This window comes from Lactuca sativa, chromosome 2 (assembly GCF_002870075.4).
Source record: "Lactuca sativa cultivar Salinas chromosome 2, Lsat_Salinas_v11, whole genome shotgun sequence".
Classification (NCBI taxonomy): Eukaryota; Viridiplantae; Streptophyta; class Magnoliopsida; order Asterales; family Asteraceae; genus Lactuca; species Lactuca sativa.
This window is the reverse complement of record NC_056624.2, coordinates 125,493,938-125,514,285: the sequence shown is the minus strand read 5'-3', so window position 1 is coordinate 125,514,285 and position 20,348 is coordinate 125,493,938. Positions and strand designations below refer to the sequence as shown.

Here is a 20,348-nt window from a genome sequence, read left to right as displayed (position 1 = left end):
GTCAGTTGTTGTTGTAGGGTTTCATTGGTTCTCCGGGTCCGTTCCATGTCTTCTTCAAGACGGCGGATGCGGACTGTATTGACACCTGAGTTGGCATCAATCTCCATGACCCGGTCGATGGCTGCTCGACCTTGCTCGACATTACGAGCTATTCTGCGGATAATGACCGGCAGAGCTCAATCAGCAGAGCCACCCTCGCTGACGTTGTAAAAGGTTCGGTCCCCAAAGTATGGTAAGGGTTGACCCTGTTCATCACTCCAGCGATTCAAGTTGGTTGCCCACAAGGGAGTAGGACCTGGAAAAGCTGGTTGAGGGTTGTTGTTCAGGGCTTGACCTACAAGCGGTTGGTTGTTGACTTCAGGCTTGGAGTCGGATCCATCAGAAAAGCCTTCTGCGAGGTGATCATCCAAAGGGATTGGATGCTCATCTTCGAGCTCTTCATCGATCCACCCGGCATTGCCTTCATTTGGAAAGTACGGGTCGCCATGATGGAATCCAGCCATTTAGATCTACGCGAGAAGAGAGGTATAAGGATATAGTATACATGTAACTAGTAGTACAAAATACACCTATAGTATTTTAAGTTAAAGTTCTACTAATCTTCTTGTGGTATTGTTGGTAAGTTTTTAGACTTGTTAACACATCACAACCATTCTAGGGCATATGTTAATCACTCCTAGGACCAGCATAGTTGATCAGGCTATGCCATTCCCAGGACTGACCATAAATCCCCGAGCTCACTTGTGATATTTAACAATCGTAATACTTTTGTTCTTGTCGTTGTGACACTGATTTTAGTATGAATGCAGACTAGTATACTTAATTAAATATTTTAATATTTAAAGTATAGACTCTTGGTCAGAGTGTTTTAATCCCTATTGGGTTTATAGTTTAGTATATCTTTTATGGGTTGATATACTTGATTCACTATAAACAATGCTCTGATACCAATCTGTCACACCCCAAAACCAAGAACGGCGGAAACGTTCTGGGGCGGAGGACGTCATGTATAGTATCACAACACAGTAAATGTAAACAAACAAACAACATCATCCATTGCATTAAATATATAATTTTAATACAAGCGTGTTCTGTACAGTTATAGACACCAAAATAATGTAAAACAAAATAATATGAGATGAGTCTTGAATACGCTCCATCTTCTCAAAAGCTGGCATCGGTACCTGTCTACTGATGACCTGAGAATACAAGTTATTTTGAAAGAGTTTATCAGCATTAAGCTGGTGAGTTCATAAGTATTTTAGTGTCGGTGTTTGTTATCAAAATCGTTTGAACGTGTCTCAAGCATAAGTTTGTAAAATGTATGTAAGTGTTTGTAAAAGTTTGATCTCTCAGAAAACCCTATATTTTCTATTAAAGTAGCCTTCTACCAAGGCTTAACTGTTTTGTACGCTCGTTTGTTGTAAAAGTGAGTAATTTACCAAGTGTAACTATCATTTAATAAAATATAGTTTATACATTAATGTTTACGTGAGGTTATCACTAAAATATGTAATGGGTAAATCATTGTAGTACTGTAGTTTTGTAATATAGGAACTAATGTTGTACTATTTTCCTTAAACCGGATTTATATTAAGGTAAAATGTGATAAATTGCACCATGCTATCGACTGGTAACAACGACATACGAATGGTCGTAATAACGGAATGATGTTTGGCACCCGCAGACCTGTAGGTCCGGCTATAACTAATATTGAAACGACCCTCGGATGGTCACCCGAAATCCGACCAGACCACATCCAAATCGAGAAAAAGGAAATAGGGCGGATGGCCTTCCTAAGCCCTTTAAACATTACTTATATATCTATACATATATGGGCATGCAATTTATAATATAAAAGCATAAATAAGTTCTTATAAGACATTTTAAACATAAATATTAGTTCAAGAAAAGATCGACTTGATGTCAATCTATAAAACAATTTGAAGGCATAAGTTTGATAAAACAGTTTAAGTATAAGGAACATTTGTTTGAATCACAGTTGTAAATAAGTTTGAAAAGTAAAAGAGTTTGTAAAACATTTTGAAGTAAAACAGTTTGATAAACAGGTTGAACAATGATAAAATCATTGGTTTCCTAGTTATTAATCACATGTGATTAATGCAATCACATGTGATTGAAGCAATAACTATAAGTATTTAACTTGTATTCCGCCCATAAAGTATTTAAAACATTTAAAATCATGTCAAAGGTTGATTAAAAGGGGTATGAACTCACTTGTGGTGAGCTGTTTGAATTGCAGTGTCGGATACCGTGCTAGGTGGCAAACGGAGACTTGTTTACACGCACGAGCCTAGTTATCATATAATAAGCATATATATATAACTAATTAGCCAAATAATAACTTAATAAAATAAGTTGGGACACTTAGGAACATGAAAACACTTTGCATCAATGTTATAGGTCCTAAGGGTTGCATCTAAGTCGATACGTGACAAGGCAAAAGGGGTTTAATGCACCAATGACCTTGTATAAGAGCTTAACACCCAACAAACCCCACCTTTGGAGTTTACGGCCGTAAACCCATGAGTTTATGGCCGTGAACTCCTCACTTGGTGGTTTTGGGTGTTTTAGGGTGCTATATTGATCCTAGAATAAGCCTAGCTTTGTTGGAATAATCCTTGAAGTAGTTTAAGGCCCTAGAATGCTCCATAGAGGAGTTTACGGCCCAATGACCATATCCCCTAGAGTTTACGGCCGTAAACTCCTATGGGGTGTTGGTTTTAATTCATTTGAGGCACTTGCACATGTAGGATAGCTTCCATGTTTTTATCTAAGGCTAAAGGGGACATTAGGCACACATTTGTGCCTTTACTTGGAGTTTACGACCCAAGTGATGTTCCTTGGCTGTAAACTCCCTTTTAGGGATGATTTTGATGTAGTTTAATCCTCATTCAAGTCCTATGTATTCAAGGGTAATAGTCTTAAGGCCTTAGGGTGTTTAGGGTATACTTAGCCTTTGAAAAAGGGGTTTACGGCCCAAGAGCATATCTTGGCCGTAAACTCCTAAAACTTAATGATTTTGAAGTGTTTTGGTGTCCAAAATAGCTACAAGCATTAGAGGGTAAATGTCTTTAAGCTTTAGGGGTGGTTTAGGGCACTTAATAGCCCTTAAAAAGGGGTTTACGGCCCAAGAGCTATCCTTGGCCGTAAACTCCTATAACTAATGGTTCTTGATTGCTTTCAAGCCTCTAATGTTCATACATTAAGTCCCTAACTAGTTGTCTATCAAGGAAATGGGACTAGGTAGCCTTAAAGCTCCATTTTGGAGTTTACTCCCCAAGAACGTTCTTGGGCGGTAAACTCCCGGATCTTGCATTTTAGACATGTAAATGATGTTATAAAGCATATAACAAGTAATGAAACACATCTAGGAAAGTAGACTCACAATCTGGGATGAAAACCCGAAGATCCGTGAGAGAGAAAGTGGCTTTTCTCTATTTGGAATTGTGATTAATGAATTAATTTAATTCAGAAATCTATTTATAGTCCTGAAATATTTTGGCAGAAAATATTTTTATTCTGGATATTGGACTGTAACATTATGAAACTTGGAATGTTCAAGTTTCACAAACCCAGGAGCATCCACTCTCCTGATATCTCCTTAAACGTAAACCCTAATGTACACAAACTTGTTCGGAAAAATATGAAATTCACTTAGACTGGACTAGCTTCTATTGAATAGATAATGTTCGTACAGTTGGAACTTTCGGGTTGTCACAAAGACACTAGAATAGAGTTAAACACATTCTTCAATATCTTCGTAGTATAATAGATACGCGCTTATATTACTCAAACTCATCAAATGTGGATATTTATCTTATCCACACAAAGCTATATCCCAAATAGGTTATTTATTCACTTATGGAGGTACCCTAATTTCTTAGCGTTCTGTTAAACAAACTTTAGTTGTTTCTTCTTCTAACCATGTAGAGAGTATATCAATTCATGAGGCAAGCCGTGAATATATTTGGTTAAGAAATTTAACTCGTCACATTCGTGAGAATTATGGTCTAACTTCTAACAGAGATGTTCCAACCATACTATATGAATATAATGCGACTTGTATAGCCCAACTCAAGGAAAAATTTACAAAAGGAGACAAAACCAAACATATATCGTTCTTTTTTACTCATGATCTTCAAAAGGAGTGTGCCATCAACATCCAGAAAATTCAATCAAATAACAACTTGACCAATTTATTCACAAAAGCACTTCCTCCATCAAAATTTAAAAATATGGTATGAAATATTGGTATTCGACGCTTCAAGGAAATCAAGTGATGTGTCCATGAGGGGAGTTGGAAACATATTGTGAAGTTTTTCTCACTGAGTTTTCTTAACAATGTTTTTAACAAGACAATGATTTCCATTGTCTATTATTAATCATGTATTCTTTTTCCTTAATAAGAGTTTTCTCACGAGGTTTTACGTATTAAGGTTTTAACGAGGCATGATACAATCATCATTCAAGAGTAGTATTATGAAATATTATTTAGTGAATGATCATTAGATCCCTCATATTCTCTCATATCTCTCCATCATTAATAGCATTATGACAAACATTATTATGAATTTATGTGTGTAGTTATTTACCACAATAAAGTGCATTAATAGCATTGCTCACATTTCATCTTATTTTGTAAGTATAAATAATGAATAATATGTATTATAATGCTTGGTTGTTTTTACCATAAATAATGAAATAAAATTCTTTACAATCTCATTTACTACTTTGTTTTGTAAATTAGCTTCATTTTTTATAATAGTTGTTAACACATTATGATTAGATTATACGAAAAGCTCATAAACAGATCATTATATTTGTGTTTTTCTTTTTAAGTTAAACTACTTAACTAAGGCTATATATGTAATTTTTGAACTAGCTATTTCCTTTTCTTTTCTGTTAAATAAAACTTTAGATAAACAAGATATCTAGTTCAGAAGTCGCACATAGGCATTTGGGTCCTATTATATAATCTTCCATTGTGAAATATTCGCCCTAAATGCTTTTATTATAATTATGGTTACAAACAATTCTAAATGTCTCACTAAAATTACATTTTACTTTTGGTATATTTTCTAGTTAGTATTGAACATACACTTTCTGTATCTTATTGAAGATCTAAGAATTCACCTTCGAAAGGGTTAAAGAGTTGTTATTTATTCTTTGTTCAATTCTTGTTGACTCCATATACTTGTTCGGACATTAGAAGATAAGAATCCATAAATAAGTTCTCATGTTTTAGTCTACGCATGTGGACACTATCATTTTCATCTTACATGTTAAGCATGTTTGACTAGTTGATACAGACATCAATGAGCGTGTTTGGCACGGAGCTTTTTGAAACGTTTGAGAACATCTAGCTTTTAGCTTTTGACAAAACGCTCTAGTAACAAAAAGTTTCGTTTGACAGTATGAGCGTTTAGTTTTTTGTTTAAAGAAAATGCTCCAAATCTAAAGCTACTTCATATAGCGTTTAACAAAACGTTACTGAGTTTTTGAAATCAATTTCCATTATTATCTTTAAAAATATATTTATATATTTATTTATTTTTAATCAATTGTTCTTTTATGTAATTTTATATATTTCAAAAGCTTACAACTACTTTTGTCAAACACATATATAAGAAATAAAAGCTACAACTTTCCACCACCAGCTACCCACTACATGTTAACCGCTACCAGGTAACCGCTAACAATTTCCAGCTAACAGCTACTTTTACCAAACACGTCCAAATATATGACATTTAACCCTGTTTAACCTTGTTTAAATCTTATGTTTACTTTTTGAAAACACAAGTTTAAACAAACATTGTTGTAATAATTACATTTCAATGATGCCCTTGGAATTATTGACTAAAAAGGCAAAGGGGCTCATAAGGGGTCTCGTGACATAGGATTGGATTTATATGTAGAATTTGAGCCACACAAATGTAGGTGTAGGGCATGCATGCACATTTGGGTTCGTTATGGATATCGTTTGTAAGTACACAAGTCGGACTCTGGCATATTAACCGTTTGTTTATGAGCAAAACTAATCTTCTTTTTCCAGATTCCAAAAGCTACAAGGAAATAGTTTTTCTATATTTTCATGATGATTAACAAATTTAATTTGTTGATGATGATATAGGATCTTATGAAACATACTTAATTTGTAGTCTATTTGCAACAAATAACGCTAGATGTGGGGCTTAAATTGAAGCCGTGCTTAATAATGTATACATGTAGAGGCAAAAGTATTTTTTGATGTAAAGTTAAGTACATCAGTATTTTTTGTCAAGGACCGGCAAAAATTTTATTGAAAATTGTTTGATTTTTAGAAAACCATATACCTAAAAAGGTTTATGCATCCTTTTTTTTTTTTTTTTTTTTTTTTTTTTTTTTTTTTTTGTAGAACACTTGAAAAATTCTTCTACATCATGCCGACCTCATAACACTAAGGTGATGTTCGTTTTTTAATAAGTGAAAAGTTTGCAGTTTATGGACCATATGTACAGACATCTGTAGAAAAAGAGGTCAACTAAACGGCTGCGGTCTAAGTCTTCATACTACTCAAAATAAACTAAAATTAAACAAATTGATTTTTAAAACTTCAAATTTTTATCATTACCTATACATTATTTATAACTTTTTGGCAAATTCATAATAATATTCATACATACATAGAATCAGTCAATTGATTCAAATAGTTATAAAAAAATATTTACAAAAATGTTATGTGTGAGAAAATTTATGAAATGGATAATGATTTAAAAGAGTGATATATTTTTTAATTTGTACACATTTGGTCACTGATTTTTTTTGTCCACATTACCCCTTTCAACTTGTTTAAACTGTACACATTCAGTTCTTATGATCGGCTACTCTAGGTAAGTCGAAAAAATGACTTAATATGTTATATATTTCCTCACTTTGTACACAATTAGTCCTTAATATATTCTTTTTTGCACATTTAGTCCTTAATATTATTTTGTTATAAAATTAGTCATTGTTTTTTATATACATTCACTACTTATGACTGGTTTTTTTTAGGTTTTCTCACGACATCTTACGTTGGACAATCATTAATATGGTGTTCATGGTTGATCATATTTATGGCCACCACGACCTTTGTTGCTTAGATCTTGTGGTTTGACTTAGGTTTTGTGTTCTGAAAGTCGTAACATCTTCATACGATCTTGGATTTTAACAACCTTTATATCCACACACTCATATTTAAGTCTACTACAATTTTAATTTGGTTTACTCTTGTTAAAAAGTTATATGTTTTTACTTACTATTTTATAATAAAAAAAACATTTATACATGCGTTCATAAAAAACGCATATATATATATATATATATATATATATATATATATATATATATATATATATATATATATATCGTAAGTAAAAATATATTACCTTTTTACGGCAATAATCAAAATAAAAGTTGTAGTAGACTCATATACGAACACATGAATATAAAAATCTTTGAAATCCAAGATCATATAAAGAAGTTACAACGTTCAGAACACAATATCTAAGTAACCAACCAACCGAAACCGCAGTAGTCATAAGCATCAACAACTCCGAACACCTTATTTTTTATTGTTCCATGTAGAATTACGTGCGAAAAAACTAAAAAAACCAGTCATAAGTACTAAATGTGTACAAAAACAAGGACTTATTTTGCATCAATAAAAATATGAAGGACTTAATGTGCAAAAAAAAACATTAACGACTAAATGTGCATAAAGTGATAAATAAATTACCTTATTAAGTCATTTTTCCTGCATACTTGGAGTAGTCAGTCATAAGTACTGAATGTGTACAGTTTAACAAATTGAATGGGTAAATGTGGACGAAAAAACCATAGTTACCAAATATATACAACTCAAAAAGTATATTACCTGTTTAAGTCATTACCCTTTTATGAAATTATCTATGGGAAACATCCTTAGAAAGAACTAATTAAAAAAAAAATGTATTACATGAAACCAACCATTGCTTAAATAGAAAGGGTTTGTGGATTAGAAAAATGGGTATTGAGTCACTTGAATAAGATAATATTGTTATTTGATTAACGAAATCAGTAGCATCAAACAATTTGAACTAACATTGGAATCACAAAATTTTGCTTTTCTTAAACTAATTTTACGTTAATCTTTATATTAAATAATATAGTTTTTTGACTTTTGCCTATTTATTAACATGTTATTACATTTTGAATATATGTTCGTCAAAAGCTTTAAAAAAAACACATAAGACTTGAAGCTTTTAAATATTAAATTGGTTTTATATTAAATAAATTGGTTCAACCCTAATTTTTAATTTGAGAACCATACTTTAGTAATATCATATGATATAATCGATTTTAGATAAGTTTTCAATATTCATTTAGTTTAATCCTAATTTAATTATTAGTTTGGATATATATATATATATATATATATATATATATATATATATATATATATATATATATATATATATATATATATATATATAGAGAGAGAGAGAGAGAGAGAGAGAGAGAGAGAATGATTCTTTCATTTTCAAATTTTTTATTCTCAATTGAACTTATCTCTCTCTTTATATATATATATATATATATATATATATATATATATATATATATATATATATATATAAAATTTGTATGGATATAAATTAATATTTTTATTTTGTAAAGTTGTGAATGAAATTCTACCTGTTTTTTTATTTTACCAGGATGACATATGCGGACTTGAAAAAATGTGATCCCTTGTCCGCTCCAAGAAGATGTCGCGTAGATATTTTTAAGTTTGCAGCCTTCTAAACAAATAAATAGATCACGAGAGGAAACGTTTGCATGAAACAAACAAAAGAGGTCATATAACTCTTCTTAAAAAAACAAATAACACCTAAAGAAGCAACCATATTTTGCACACATCTTCTTTAATGACTTTCTTCTACCTCCACCACCGTAGGGTTGACAATTCTCGATAATACATAAAACACGAGATGAACCCGGCATAAAAATAAATGGGTTTGGGTTGAGATTTCTGACTTGAAAACCCTCGAAACAACGGGTCGTGTTCATGTTAGTATTTACGTTCACGATTCAACCAACCAACTTCTATAATATATTAGATTTAAAAAATATATATTGTAATATTTATATACTTATGTCTTATTATGATATGTCATTGTTGCCCCTTATGAAGTTATGAAACTATGCCTATCTGCCTATGCATGTTGCATGCCCTACCTCATACCAGTTTTCAATATTGCACATAGATTAATTCCCTCGATGCTTCTATAAACTCAAATTTGACTCATGAGCCTAAATCTAACACACGATACCGAATCTGACACATGAACCAGAGAATCTGATCCGCAAGCCTGTATAACTAAACTGGTTAGACGGGTCGTGTCCAACTAGGTGTTTCTAACCTGCGAACATGTGACACAAATAATTATATTGGTCGTATACAGGTTGATGCATTTTGACTCACCTACTCACCAACCCGCGACTAGTCAACCCAAATACAACACAATTTCCACCCTACTGCCACCACCTTTGTCGTTGTCACCATCACCTCTACCATCATCACCTTGACCATTACCTCCATCAGCTACTCCACCACCACTGTAACAACCTCCACCCCCGTTGCCACCTCCACCATCGACACCTTTGTTGTCACCATCACCTTCGCCAAATACACCACTACCTCCTTCATCGACACCCCTACCACCTCCACCACAACATCTACCACCACCATCTCCTCCATCACCACCATCATAGGTATTTGTGCCACCATCATCATAACTACCTTGTATAGTTAACTAACTATTTGAGATGAGACATTACTGTCTAAAAAAAGTATTATCAGAAAATTAGCAATGGAACATTATGCTCAGAAAAAACCTTTATTTTAGACAAAATTTCAAAATAGTCCTTGTGGTTGTCAAAATTATGCGGTTTTGGTCCAAAAAGGTTTGGAGGTGCACCAGTGGTCCATATTTGGATACCTTATGCGGATTTGATCCCTATATCGTTAACTTTAACAGGTTGACTTAGGGCTGGCAATTCTCGACACGACCCACGACACGACACAAAATAAATGGGTTTGGGTTGAGTTTTTCAACCAACCAACCCGCTAACCCGCCAACCTGCCAACCCGTTTATTAAACAGGTCATATATGAGTTTCTCAAAAAATAAACGGATTGACCCGCCAACCCGTTTATATACTCAATAAAAAAAATTATTTTATTTTTAAATGTATTTATATATCAAGTATTAATATTTAATAAGTATTATATAATATATACCATTGATTCATAGACCATTTGACTATTTTGACATTTTGACTCGTGGTGGATGGTCTAAGGTCGTAAGTCGTAACCTCTAAGGCTAAGTCTGTAACATGTTTCTATAAATGTTTTTAATTTTCATTTGGATGTTTAAGACTTAAATGTCTAAAATTTGGACCCACGAACCTGCCAACCTGTGAACCCATATAAATAAATGGGTTGGCGAGTCATATATGGGTTTATGTTCCAAACCCGCCAACCCGTGACCTGTATATTTAAATGGGTCGTGTTTGGGTTGGCATATTTTGACCCGCCAACCCGCCAACCCACGACACGCTAACCCGAACACGACACGATTGCCAGACCTAGGTTTACTGTTAACTTTTTTTAAATAACTATTTTACCCTGAAAGACTTTTCTGTAGTTGAGTTTTTTTTCCAAACCATAAGGACCATTTCTAGATATCTTCTTTTTAAATTTATTGAAGTATTATATATTAGTTTTTTTAATTATTGTTTTAATTTCTTTTTATTGGATTATTATATATTAATAAATATTATTTTTAATATATAATATTTAATATATTAATAATATTATTTTATTGGAGTATTGATTCCTTTTAATTAATACTTTTTTATTTCTTTTTTATTGGATTAATTCTTTTTTATTGGATTATTATATATTAATAAATATTATTTTTAATATTAATATTTATGTATATTAATGAATAGTACTTTATGGGATTATTAACTTCCTTTAATTATTCTTTTTAATTTCTATTGTATTAATTTTTTTTGTCGGACCGAGTTTTGAGACATACTTTGGACAAAATCACCACTTTCGAACCGAATGATAGTGGTTGCGTTGTCCAAAATATGCTATCTCTCATATAATTAAAATAAATTAGCAGATGTCGGTTTTTGGGCATTGTTCTTGAAATTTTGTTGGATTAATTTTTTAGTTTATTTCTTTTTTTATTATATTAATCCTTTTTTTGAATTGTTATATAACAATAAATATTTTTTAAAATATATAATATTAATATGTTAATGAATATTATTTTATAGGACTACTAATATTTATAATTATTTTTTTAATATTTATTTATTTTGTTGTACATTAATAAACGGAAAATTAAGTAATCTAACAACATTTTAAATTGTATTTGAAGAAAATAACAATTTTTTTTAGCAAAAATACCTACTTCGTCCGAAATGGGCATTCCGGACGATAGCATATTTTGGACAACACCATCACTGTCACTCGGTCCGAAAATTATGGTTTTGTCCAAAATAAATCTCAAACTCGGTCCGACAAAAAATAATTAATACATTAGAAATTAAGAAAAATAACTAAAAGAAATTAATAATCACATAAAGCAATATTCATTAATATATATAAATATTTAACATTGAGAATAATATTTATTAAGATATAATATATTAAAAATAGTATTTATTAATATATATAATACTCCAATAAAAAAGAAATTAAAAAATTAATTAAAAAAAACTAATATATAGTTCTTCAATAAAGTTAAAAAGATGATATGCAGAAATGGTCCATGTAGTTTGGTAAAACGCCTCAATTGCAGAAATTGTCCCTGAAGGTAAAATAGTTATTTTAAAAAAGTTGACAGCCAAACTATTAAAGTTAACGAGATGGAGACCAAATCCGCACAAGGTATCCAAAATTGGACCATTTGTGCACTACCAAACCTTTTTAGACCAAAACCGTATAATTTTAACAACCACATGATCTATTTTTACAGTTTTGTCTTTATTTTATTGTCTAAAAAAATATCATCAGTAAATTAGCAACGGAATATTAATGGTGTTTTGTGAATAAAATATTCTAGTTGTTTATATTCTTATATTTTTATAATAATGGTGTCTATTAAAACAATTAGTACTTATTTTTTATATTAATTCTATATTTTATTACTGAGTTTAGTGTTTTTTATTTGAATCTCAAAGATATTGTTTAGAAGTTAGTATGGACCTTTTGGTTTGGAGAAAAAAATAGTTGGGACCATGTAGATCATGGTTTTACTTCTATTTTTACGAATACATTGTTAAGCCATATGAATTCACTCTCTTCAGTGATCGAATGTCTAATGTGTCTGTATACCCATGAGATGAATTTTCTCATACGTCCTTTGGTCTTATGCGTCTTCATCATATGTCCTACTTGGACCACTAGTATTTATGAACCGTATTCGATATCTTATTTATTTGTATGTATCATAATTCAATAGAAGTTGGGAGAAACATATGTTGAAAATGCATTTAGTGTAGATGAGAAAAACATATAAGAATAGGGTTAATGATGAAAGTGATTTATTAGGATATTAACTCCATGATAAATGCGTGAATGAAGTTGTCTATTTTCGTTAAAGTCAAATTCATTGATGATAAATATTATTCTAGTAAAGCAATTAGGTAAAGCACTAGTAGTGAATTAAATAGGAGGAAGGCTATGGAAATTCATCCCACGAAAAGTCAAATTCCAACCCACCAATCACTCCATTCTTATTTCCCTACATTCTTAATTGAAGTGGGGTTTCTTAAGAACCACATTGAAAACAATAAAATACATAACGTTTGACACTTCAATTTTTTATGATGTACTATAACTCTTCACAAATTCATTTTTTAAAGGGTGGAGGGAGTCCGCTATTCAACTCATTCAATCTATTTGCTATATTTATTTATTTTTGTTCTTTTTCATCTTTTCCAACTCATAAAACATGAAAATTATAACTTTTTCATCTCATTCAACTTACTGAATTAAAAACATACAAAACAATCTTATTATTTTGGTAAATCATGAGAGAGAGAGAGAGAGAGAAGAGAGAGAGAGAGAGAGAGAGAGAGAGAGAGAGAGAGAGAGAGAGAGAGAGAGAACCTACATATGACAATTGAAGTGGTACTAATTTGGGAAAATGATACTTGAAGGTAACTAACTATTACGTTTGTTTTCATTTGGTTCATTTTTTTTTTTTTGTACTCAATATACCATCGAACTTATTGTTTGGGTTCACGATAACCCTTTTGACCGACTTTTGACATATGATAGCCGGTCAAAGAGTTATGGTGAACACAAACAACAAGTTTGATGATATATTGAGTACAAAAAAAAAAGGAAAGAGACCAAATGAGTACAATGCAACAGTTGGTTACCCTCCTGATTCATTTTTCCTTTACTCATTTACAACAAATCTCACGTCATCTCCTGCTGATATTAATGACTTTATGAGATTCATTATTGCTTCTCTTCAAAACATAACCCACGAAAGAACATTATTCATACATGTACAACTTTATAATACACTTGAATATTTATTAAGGGAATCTTGACTAAGCAGGTGCATTTCATGACTACATTTACATTTCCAATCAAATAATTTATCGTATCATGGTTCTAGACAAGTCTACAAACAAGTGGAATCACAAGTGCTGTGATATTTTAGTTTACCTAGCTTTAAGATCGAATTAATGAGATAAGATACAACATCAATATGTACAAGATCATGTAGCTTTTGCAGACACATCACCATAATATACCTTGAGGTAAACATTTATTCTGATAAATATACATCCCATACACAGCCATATCCTTTTTCAGAGAGTTGTTGACAACTAAACACAGTAAGTATAGCATAGACCACGTTTTGATGAAGCTACCCATATGAAACGCTCTACATGTACGTTATGGCCAAAGAAGGTTGTAGTCTTTGATAATTTTGCAGCTTTAATTTCATTTAACTTTTCGGGGAAAATGACTCAGGAGGGTAACCAACTGTTGAGTTTGTTCTCATTTGGTCAATTTCCTTTTTTTTGTACTCAATATACCATCGAACTTGTTGTTTGTGTTCAACATAACCCTTTGACCGACTATCACAAGTCACAAGTCGGTCAAAAGGGTTATAGTGAACATAAACAACAAGTTTGATGATATATTGAGTACAAAAAAGGGACCAAATAAAAACAAACGCAACAATTAGTTACCCTCAAGAGTCATTTTCTCTACTAATTTTGTCTTGGACCACAACCTCCAAACCGCTACCACTCCTTGCACCATACCGGTGAAATTATATCTATATTAATTTAAAATGTAAATAATATACTTTCTATTGTCGAGAATGATATTTTCATCTCTACTTTTTTAAATATACTTTAATTAATGATATTTTCCACTTTTATTTTTTTAAAAACTTTCACTTTTATCGTTATATTTAGAAAAGTTTATAAAATGTCATTTTTTCACCACTTTATTTCTTAAAATATCATTTTGAGCCTCTCAAATTTGAATTTTATAAAATATCACTTTTACATCTTTCATTTTATAAATTTTATAAAGTTTTCTAGATATAAGGGTAAACGTGAAAATTTATGTCAAAATATACATAAGATGTTTTCCTTAAAACTTTTGTTCCTTAACTTTAAAAAAGAACTAATTTTTATGTGTTTATTTTATAAATTCGAGGCGGTTAATATTTTGACATACTTTTTGAAAATTTTGTTCGTTAATTTAAAATTAAAAAAAAAAACTTACTTGCTGCTTTTATATACGTGTCAGTATAAAATTAAGTTTTTCTATATTTTCATGTAATCTTTTTTTTTTTTTATGTTTTTATGTTTATTTTTATATATGTTTCATACGTATGAGTCAATTCACATACAATTCGCTTTTGAATATTTAAATTTCTATTCGATAACATAAAAAAATTTTACTTAATAATTTTTATGTATGTCTCAATATAAATTTCAGTTTCTTTACGTTTTCGTTCTTATTATTACATATATTTTCCACGTATGAATTTTATCAAATATAACATATTTGCATTCGACGGTATATATTGGAGTTAGTCAGTGGTACTGACATTGTATATTTATCTACTAACAAATGCAACGATACATTTTATTAATACAATCACAAAATTCAACTTACAAAATAATTGGCACCACTGTAATGTGTAACAAGCTAAATCCTAGTTAATATTTAAACCAAGAAGTGAAAAGATAGTTTGGATGGAAAAACAATTATGATTGGAATTTGCAACCTATCGATTCAAGTTCAAAGTTCTTTTAAACAAACAAAAATAAGAGTGTGTCACGATCCTATCAAAGATGTCATCTTTTATTGGTTTAGTCGAACTAAATAGTCTTTTTTTTTTTTGAAACGACAAACGATTTTATAAAGGGGTCACACCTAGAAAGAAGCTAGATGAGCCCAGCAAGAGAAAGTACACGAGAAAGAAAAAAGGAACAAAGAAACAAAGAGATACGCAACATTATAAAGGAACAAATGGAGACATGCTCCAGTCACACCACCAAATGCTCCCCTTTGATCTCTTATGTTTTAACCAATAGAAGACCAATGTTTGAATGCCATGAATAACGTTGGTTGGACTCCTTTTCTCCTGTTTGAAGATCCTATCATTTCGATCTTTCCAAAGACTCTAAATCATTCTATAACATATCATCGTGAGTATTCTCTGTTTCTATACAAAATGTAGGAGTTCCTCTGTGCTATCTGTACGTCTAAGGTTAATACCACACTATTTCATGATCCAATTGTGCACAGCCAATGCAAAGTCACATTGGATAAAGATGTGATCTGCAGTTTCAACACAGTTCAGAAAATACCCATAAATTAGTGAGGGTATTTGAACGCCTCTAACTTCCAAAGCCTTCGATGATGGAATTCAACCCCATTTGGCCCGCCAAACAAAATACAATACTTTGAGTGGGACTTCCTTCAACCATTCAATTATGGATCCTGGTAGGGTAAGGGTAAATTCGTCCAATTTTTTACGAAAATCTTCCACCGTGTACAACCCATTTGCTCCAAATTTGCAATTCCATGTATCCGGAGCGTTTGATAAACAAACCTGTCCCAAAGTCTCTTTGAGATGTGTCAAGTTTCAATTCAGGTGTGTTGCCATGGGGTCTGAACTCCAGTCCCATGTGAATCCACTGGTTGATATACGCTCACCAACTAGACACTGTTTCCTGCACTCAATGTTAAACAACTTCGGGAACCTTGTTTTTTAAGGGTTCATCTCCCCACCACACATCAAGCCAAAATAATGTGTTTCTTCTGTTCCCAATCTTTTTTTGGAAAATTCCAAGTCGTAGCTCTCAAAATTCCAAGTCACCCATAAATTTATAAGAATTACCTCATCCAAGCATCTTAGTTGCATTAAGTTCTGAATTATCTCTCAATCAAACCATTCATTAACCGTGATTCATGATAAATAAGGAATATCAATGGCCCACCAATGACAAATTTCACACCAAAAAATGGTAAACACGAGGAAATTAAATGAATAATCGTCTCAATTCATAAATCGTATAAAGAAGGGTAATAACGCAAAAGACATTAAGTTTACACCATAATTCTAATTTGGCACTGTGTTTTTTTGTTTCAAATTTGACACTGTGTTTTCAAATTTTTTACAATTCTGACCACTTGACTTGTCAACCCGGTTACATTCTGACGTGGCATGCTGACATGTCAAAATTGATTTTTTTTCCCACAAAATACACTAAGTTTTCACTTTTTTCGATTTTGACACTAAGTTTAATTTTTTCTTTCAATTTTGACACTTTGTTTTTTTCCAAATCAAACATCAATTATCGAAAAAAATTGAAAGAAAAAATTAAACTTAGTGTTTTTTGCGTAAAAAAAATTCAATTTTGACACGTGAGCATATTATGTCAGCGTGTCACATCATCAAAACTTACACGTCATCATGCCACATCAGCATGTAAACGGATTGACCGGTCAAGTGCTCAAAATTGTAAAAAATTTAAAAACACATTATCAAATTTGAGACAAAAAAAACAGTCAAATTATAATTTTTATGTAAACTTAATATCTTTTGTACTATTTACCCTATAAAAAAGGGATTTATATCCACACTTCTTTTGTCTGGTGCAATTGATCCGAATACTCTAACTGGAATAATTTTGTGGGTTACGGTACACCTGACTTGTACCTGGCTGCGAAGCTAAAGCACATTAAAAATGGATTAAAGAAATGGAGAGCACCTAGTCATCCCAAGGAGGAGACATAAGTAATGAGACTCAAGAAATTGGTGGAGTGCCTGGACCGTGAAGTCGAGTCACGACAGTTAACAGTCGATGAGATTGATGCTAGAAACTTGGGGTACAAATCAATCATAGAGATGGAAAAATTCAAGTCTTTTGATCTGAGGCAAAAGGCTTGTATCAAATGGGAAATTGATGGTGATGAAAAAACGAGCTTCTTTCATGGGTGTCACACGCCAAAACCGGAACGGCGGAAACGTTCAGGGTGGAGGACGTCATGTTTAGTATCACAAGTCATGTATCATAGTAGGCAAGTAATGAACAACCATTTCATTAGAAAGAAAGTGTTTACAAAGTATGTGTTCACAAAACATAGAGTACATAAGCAAATAACAAAACAAGACTTGAAGCTATACTGCTCCATCTTCTGAATTCCCAGAGCGAGTACATGTCTACTAGTTTCCTGAGAATACAAGTTATTTGAAAGAGTTTATCAGCAATTAAGCTGGTGAGTTCATAAGATTTTTGTGATGTATGTAAGTTGTAGAAAGTTGTTGAAAAATGTAGTTGGAATGTAGTAAGTTATAAGTTTTGTTTTTAGAAAAGTTCGCTTGTTCCTCTAGAAAATCCTATATTTCCCAATTTGATGAAAGATACGTAAAAATGATTCTACAATCCTTTCTATGAGTACTAAATGGATACAAGTTATATATATAAAACTCAGAGTAAACAAAGAATCGATTGTGCGCATCTGCCCTAAGTCCACAACTAAACAAGGAACAGGAAGTAAGGCGAATAGCACACATCTCATTGTTTGTTAGGTCCTCGTTGTATATAACCCTGGTGTATTCACTTGTTACTCATGGAGTTAATTATAATAGTTCCTTTATATTTAATGAAAAGATCCCTTAAGAAAACCCTTAATTCTTATAATAAAATAGTGACCACAGTGATTACTTCTATAATCACTTAGTTTATACTGGCTATATATAATCTAATATCGAATAGATAGTTGATTGGATGAATCTGCCATAAGCCCACAACCAAACAAAGAACAGGAAATAAGGCGGAAAGCAGACATCCAACTACATGTTGGGTATTAATGATATATAATCATGATGTATAAACTAAGGTATTATAGATTCAATCACCTAAAGTCCTTTAAGTTTATATTGGTTTAATAAAATGGATTAAACCCTTTACTGGTAAGTGTCTAGCTTCGAATGCCAAAAGTTCGGTTTGAAAAGTATGCTTTGTACTAGAAAAATGTGCATTGAATTAGTGTCCTATGACTGGACCCATACTTGGTACCCCTTATGATGACTTAACGTATATGGAACATATATATAACTAAAATCGAATAGATAATAGGCTGGGTGAATCTGCTCTAAGCCCACAACCAAACAAGGAACAGGAAATGAAGCGGAGAGCACACATCCTATTACCATTCGTATCCTATTTATATATATATATATATCCCTTGATGTATACATTAAGGAATCATAAAGTTAGCATTATGGTCCCTTTCTACTAAGTGTACTAGACCCGACTATTCTGTTTGTCGTTTGTAAAATGTAAGTACTGTAGTGTTGTATATAGTAACTACTATTGTACTAAGTGACTTAAATTGATTATTAAGGTATAATGTGATGGCTAGATCCCATACTAAATGCTCTCCATGTCAAAAGATTCTGGGACCCAAACGCGACCTCAGCAATCAATTGCAAGCCGTGAACATCCACATTAAAATTATGTGATCATGTATACCCAATATAACTATCACCTTTTGTTTAGAACAATGCGTTAGTGATTCATTGGTATAATTAGATCCTGTAAGTGTTCCATGCTATAACAAATTAGTGTGTGCGTTCTGTTTTAGTATCTTAGTATCTTCCCTTGTTATAGTATTTTAGTATGTTCTTTCTGTTATCGTGTATTGTATCTAGTATGACTGAACCCCTAAACTATACCCATTATAGTTTACTAGTATTCTACTTGAACTGTTATTAAAAAGACTCATTTTACTACCAAGTTATGCTTGTACTTTAAAAACAGAGTTTTGTTAAATTATAAAGCAACATAACTGTAAAATAGTTTTTGACATGTTTTGACCACTTATAGAAGACATAAGCAACATTTTACAAGATGCTTATAACAAATAGTTACACAATTATCATTGTGTTCAACTTGTATTCCCCCCCCCCCCCCCTAAAAGCATTTAAAACAGTTAAAAGATTCATTACGGGGTATGAACTCACCTAATGTGGGTGATTCAAACAAATACTTGCGCGTAAGGATGAGAAGTTCCACGAATGATGTCCTGAGACTTAACAAATCCTATATGACATATAATGACATATTCTGACATAAATATAGTGTTTGGAAGCAACCAAATGCAAGGAAACACCTCACGGGACTAGGAAACACTTTGACCAAGTGTTGGAATCACATGTGATTGGACTAAGGAGTGTGGAATGACTCTAACATGAGTTTACTACCATGGTTTTACGGCCAAAGGGAGTTTACGGCCGTAAACTCATGGTAAATCATGCATAGGTGTTGGTTTGAAGGCTAGGGAAGCTTGAGGGACTTTTGCTCTACACAAGGATGAGAAAGACCAAACCAATGGAGGCTTTTGATGAGTTTATGGCCAAGCAAGGAGCTTATAGCCGTAAACTCATGGAAATTATGAATTAAGTGTTGTTTAAGGTCCTAAACACATCAAGGAATGGTTCTAGGTCAAAGGCTTGTTTGTTTGGAAGAGTTTGAGGCCCAAATACGCCAAAACATGGAGTTTACGGCCTATGAAGATCTTGGGCCGTAAACTCATGATCTTCAAGGGAAAATGCATATTTCAAGGTTGTAATTCAAGGCCTCTTACTAGATATGAAGTATAGGGAAGAGTACTTACGATATAGAAGCTTGAAATGGTTGATTTTGGCCAAGAACACTAGTTTGTGTTCTTGGTGTTCTTGGTGAAAGTTG

At 32.1% G+C, this 20,348-nt stretch overlaps 1 protein-coding gene across 1 annotated transcript; it reads right to left on the bottom strand.

The window, feature by feature from the left end:
* Positions 1–9,527: 9,527 nt before the first annotated feature.
* LOC111898667 (putative glycine-rich cell wall structural protein 1) lies at positions 9,528–10,511 on the bottom strand. Its single transcript, XM_052768919.1, has 2 exons — positions 10,492–10,511; positions 9,528–9,819 (listed from the first exon to the last, which is right to left on the bottom strand). Exons 1-2 carry the CDS (start codon positions 10,509–10,511, stop codon positions 9,528–9,530), a joined length of 312 nt encoding a protein of 103 aa, XP_052624879.1.
* Between the last annotated feature and the right edge of the window lie 9,837 nt (positions 10,512–20,348).

What these genes read in the sequence shown, in the direction of transcription:
- LOC111898667 (XM_052768919.1), bottom strand. Translation starts at nt 10,511, where the DNA reads ATGGGTTCACAGGTTGGCAG. An exon ending in ATGGGTTCACAGGTTGGCAG is followed by an intron (nt 9,820 to 10,491) that starts GTTCGTGGGTCC and finishes TATACAAGGTAG; the next exon opens with TTATGATGATGGTGGCACAA.